This window comes from Buceros rhinoceros, unplaced genomic scaffold, assembly GCF_000710305.1.
Source record: "Buceros rhinoceros silvestris isolate BGI_N320 unplaced genomic scaffold, ASM71030v1 scaffold295, whole genome shotgun sequence".
Classification (NCBI taxonomy): Eukaryota; Metazoa; Chordata; class Aves; order Bucerotiformes; family Bucerotidae; genus Buceros; species Buceros rhinoceros.
Window position 1 is genome coordinate 16,531 of NW_010412069.1, and position 4,859 is coordinate 21,389.

Genomic DNA, 4,859 nt, shown 5'->3' on the forward strand with positions numbered 1-4,859 from the left:
ATAGCAAGATTCATTGAAGATCAAATGATTGAGCCGTCTAGATACTATCCCAAATCTTAACCCGCATATGCTGCGTGTTAAACATAAAACTCTGCAAGAATGTAGATTTCTTCCACGGGAAGAAGAGGCACTCGTCATGTGATGCTGAAATATTGCTATATACTTAATACAATTTTTTTATTTCAAATTCTAGGCAAATTGTACTTCTTCTCAGATGGCGTTCTCTTTTGTGATCCCCACTGTGGCAGCATTTCCATGTCAAAGGACCACATGAGTTCCATTTCCCTGTGTGATGGAGTGAGTATTCTTTTTGGTCCTAACTGTCATAAACTTCTGATCAATTTTTAACAACACTGTAACGATACCAGTGGCATAACTGGTGTAAAGCTTCTCCTTCAGTTGCAGTTTTCCAAGTATGTGTGTAAAAACTCTGCTAATAGATGCATGTGTTTTGGTATCGGTTAGCTTAACTGGTTACCGATTAGCTGAGCTGTAAGGAGGAGAGAATTTCACATTAGACTGAATTATCCATGTGGTCTTAGTGCAAAAATTTGCTTTTTATTAAAAGAAAAATTGCAGAACACAGCATTTGTTAAACTTCTAGTGGTCTTAAGTGATGGATAGAGAAAAGTTCAAGGCATTGTGGAGTCCTGAGGTGTATCGGAGGGTGAAATGCCGCCTTCTAATCAAAATATATTTAACCTTCAGTCAGATGTTCGTGGCAGGGCACCACTTATCTCCAGAGAGGTCACGAGCAGGGTCTGTCTACTGTCGCTGGGCATTGTGTAACTGACAGGGTGGAGAGAAGGACGGGTTCATGTTTCCCAAGCTGAGAGTGAGGAGGAAAGGCACGTTGCATGTAATTACACATATTCTGAGTCTTTAGAGAAAAAGACGTGAGGTTAGATGTAGACTTTTGCCATTCCTGTGATCGACTTCAATCACCTCACTTGGCCAACTCGCCACTATTAGTGGTTTGGTCTTCACTTGGTGGGAATTGAGAGTCAGGTTGATGATGGCAACTCAGTGTTTTAGCTTTTTCCCCTCCTCAAGGCAGACACGCTGAGTTAACTGTCACTTTTTCAGAATGGAAAAGAGATTATTTCGGTTGGTTATTGTTTTTTAAGTGCTGAAAAAAAAATCCCCCCCTGTTTCCTTTAGTTTCTGTTTTCTTCAGGTACAGTATTACACGTTTGTTTAGTGGCCTCCAGGAAGGCATTGTGTTACTATGATTTCATCATTTAATGGAGGAAACCAGTAAAATACAATAAAAATGTGCGATTCAATTGAGATGAAAACACAACAGTGAAGAGAATCTTACCTTAGCTGCCTTTTCTTTGCTATCATAGTGATTGCCCCTTGGTAGTTTAAGAAGCTATTTTAATGCTGACCTTCCTTCTATTGTTTGATTCAAGACACTCACTTTCATAAAACCAGCTATTTATGGGACCCGGCTAAAAATCTTGAACTGGTGCCAGATTTTTGTGTAAAGCTGGACCTTGACAGTGAGCATTTTATTGTTCAACTGACTTGGCATAATATAAGGGTGGAGATCTTAAAACGCTAAGAAGTGACAGTAGAAGGAGGGTAATTGTTCGTACATTTTTTCTGAAGGCTATTGCAACAACAATATTGGTGGAAAAGAAAGGATTATGTAATGCTAGGATTAAACTAAAGTCTTTGAGGTGATGTGAAAAATATGGTTTCATAGCAGCTCTATCGCTGTGTCTGCTAGATGCGTCTCATTTTGACTTTGTAGAGTTTGAGATGCTATGCGCTTGATTTCAAGGTCTTGCTTAAGACCAAGTATTTCAGCTTGTAAGCACCTGAATCCAGCATTTCTTTTGGCCATTAATCAAGTGAACAAATATCACCAAGTAATACTTGGATTCACAACAGCGTTAACATCTTGTAAAAGTCAGAACTGGGTTCTCTTAACCTGATGTCCGTGGGGATTATTATGGATGCTGCTTTTCAGGTTTTTACAATGCGTAGAAGCCTAAATGTTTTTTGGGAGGAGGAGCACCTTCTGTTGGACACTTCACGTGCAGATGGCAGCATGGATGAGTTGGCCCTTTAGTCACTTCTCCTGAAATCTCTAAACTATCCTAACAGAAGCCAGTATCTGTGGACCATGTTCCAAAAGCCATTTTCTCTTAAAAGAAATTGTTCTCTCTTAGGAGAACTTTTTTGTTATGTTATTCAGGAACCTCAAAGACTTTGAGGGGATTAGTTTTGTAATGAGTCCCTCTGCCAGCAAAATTCTGTGTGCAAATGTCTCTGAATTGATACTGACCCCTCTGTAAGTGTTCCCCAACTTGGCTTTTTCTTCTCGACGATAAGTAGAGCTCTTTGCCCAGTTCTGTTGAAAGGGAGATGGGTGCTACTCAATTTCTGATTCAAACACTAGGTAGTGGAATCCCCGTTTTCCAGGGATGTTGAGTTGTACTGTTTTTTAATACTTTGGTGTGAAGAGAGTTACAAGTCAAAGCTCGAGCATAAAACTCTTCAGTGACCTGCAAAGTTGTACATAACTGCCTATCTTGAAATCCAGGAAACTAAGGGTCAATGGTGTTTTATTAAACAAAAAACTGGACAGCTGGAGTCCAGCACTTCTGAGGAAGAGCAACCTTGTGGCTTCAGCTTCCTTTTGGTGAAGAAGCAGTAAGTTTGGTACAACTTGTGCTCATTAAAGAATCTGAGAGAAACAGGACCGCCTTCTAACCGTGCAAATGACCTACACTTTGAATTGCAGGCCTGATAGTTTCATCTCCTTGCAGCACAGTTCCTTTCAGGTCAGAAACTCAAGTGTGGTATAGCAATATGTGGTAGCACCAGGCCAGCCAGGCGCGAGCGAGGCTGTTAAAATGGAAGCTTTTCTTTTCAAGACAGAGCTTAGGTGTTGAGAACAATCTCAGACGCTTTCTTTAAAGCTTATGATATCTCTAATAGCTGCGGTGTAGAAACTGAGGAGGGCTCGAAGTGGCTGCAGTTAATCCTTCTGTTCCATCCAGGCTAATTGATGTTCAGATCTTTAGGCGTGACTATGACTGGATCAGTTCTCATCTCTGCTGTCAAATGAATTCAGCCTTTTTTACACTTCCAATAACATAATTATTTTTCTTCCTTTTCTAGGATTCAACCAGTGTTGTTGCTGCTCTCTTTATAGAGTTCAAAAGTTCCTTGCTTGTGCATCTACCAATTGAATTCCATACCCAAGACAACTTTTTGATGATTGCACTTTTCCCCAAAACAAAGATTTATAAAACTTTTTATTCACAGGTAAGGTAAAAAAAAAAAAAAATCAAGGGATTGGTTTGGGTGGGGGGAAAACCAGACAATTATTCTCTGTGTTTCAGCTGAGAGGCAAGGGTGGATTTGTTGATGTCTGTCTTAGCTAATTACATTTGGAAAGAAGATGGGCTTTATGTCTCATATTAGCTGAGCCAGTAAAGCTTGTCACCTGATGAGTAAACACAGGAAAGGTTAAAGTTCAAGGTCTTTCTTGCATCAATCTTCACAAGTGAAACCTTTTCATCTATCTCAGTGAAAAAGCACTGTTTAGAAAGGAGAAGGCGCAGATAATGCTGAGGGAGCATCAGGTTAGGAAACACATTGAAAAGCTCCTCTGTGAAGCTGAGTGGGATTCACAGAGGGTGTTGACGGAGACGGCTGATGCGATTTTGAGGCTGCTTATCTTTTATATAAATCGGGCAGAACTGTTACAAATAACAGGGACTGTTAGTAGGGGGTTGGTGCAGTGACTGGAACAGGTCAGCCAGCCGGTGGATCTCCACCTTGGAAGATTTTGAAAACTCGGCTGGACGAACTCACGGTTGAGCTGGTCTGTACTGACAGCCACAGTCCCGCTTTGAGCAGGAGATAGGGCTGGAGACCTCTTCCAACTAGAAGCTCTGATTCTCTGTGTGACCTACGGCATCTGCCTTGAAGACTCAAGGTTGTCGTGGAGTGGACTGCCGTGCCATGTAGATCATCCCAGTCCTTCCCAGCAGCATTAGTGCTCCTGATCTTAGGAGCTTGCGTGTGTGAGAAACTTTTTCCAGTGATTGTGTTGCTCATTAAGTTTAATGCTCACCATGTGCTTCCATTTTGCCCTCTGAAGCCAGAGTGTGCTCTGAAAGCTTGTTTTCTAGTAGTTGCATTTTAAATGCAGCACTGGTGTATAATGGGCTACAGCAATTGTATGTAGTGGCAGAGGTTCTATTGTGGTTTTTCGTGGTTAGACACATTTAAATCGTGATCCGTAGGGAAGTTTTGTTAAAGTCTTTAAGTATCCCATGTGCCATTGTCGTCTTCTCTAAGTAGATTGACTTCATACATTGTAATGCAGAAGCTTTTAATAAGCAAAACTTAATAACAATAGCGCTTTTGAGGAAATGTGCCTGGAGATTTTAGGACTTCACAAGGGTTTTAGTATGTGATCATAGCACTGGACTGGAAAAGACCACCTAGATCAGTGAGTAGTGTTAATGTTACCAGAAAATTTTCCTTCTCCTTTTATGTTAACTGTTTAGATTCCTCCCACTATTCCACTATGTGAGTGGTTGGGAATATTTTGTTTGGTTGGTTTTGAATTTTCAGCCTATTTTATAAGGGCTACCTTTTATGTGGTGTTTTTTTTTTTTTTTTTTTTTTTCCTTCTGTTTATCCTTGAAGTGTTCCAAAATTTCAGACCTATTCTTTCTGGCTTCTTTGGTCTATGACATCAAACTGGATCCTTTTTAATTCATTCTTACAGTTCTCTTTTCTGAAAATATTCAGAGGTACCCTTGTTTTGGCTTTACTTTTCACTGCTGCCCTGAGTTAATAGATTGTGCTCACTTTTTGAGACACTCTTT

General features: G+C 40.4%; 1 protein-coding gene across 1 annotated transcript in view; it reads left to right on the plus strand.

The window, feature by feature from the left end:
• The window catches only part of LOC104493515 (chromosome unknown open reading frame, human C20orf194), a gene marked incomplete at its 5' end in the record, with an annotated part of 43,661 nt that overhangs the window by 16,431 nt on the left and 22,371 nt on the right, over positions 1 to 4,859 (plus strand). The window contains 2 exons of the mRNA XM_010136212.1: positions 194 to 297; positions 3,136 to 3,282. Of these exons, the coding sequence (XP_010134514.1) occupies positions 194 to 297; positions 3,136 to 3,282 (251 nt within the window). The remainder of the gene's footprint in view (positions 1 to 193; positions 298 to 3,135; positions 3,283 to 4,859) is intronic.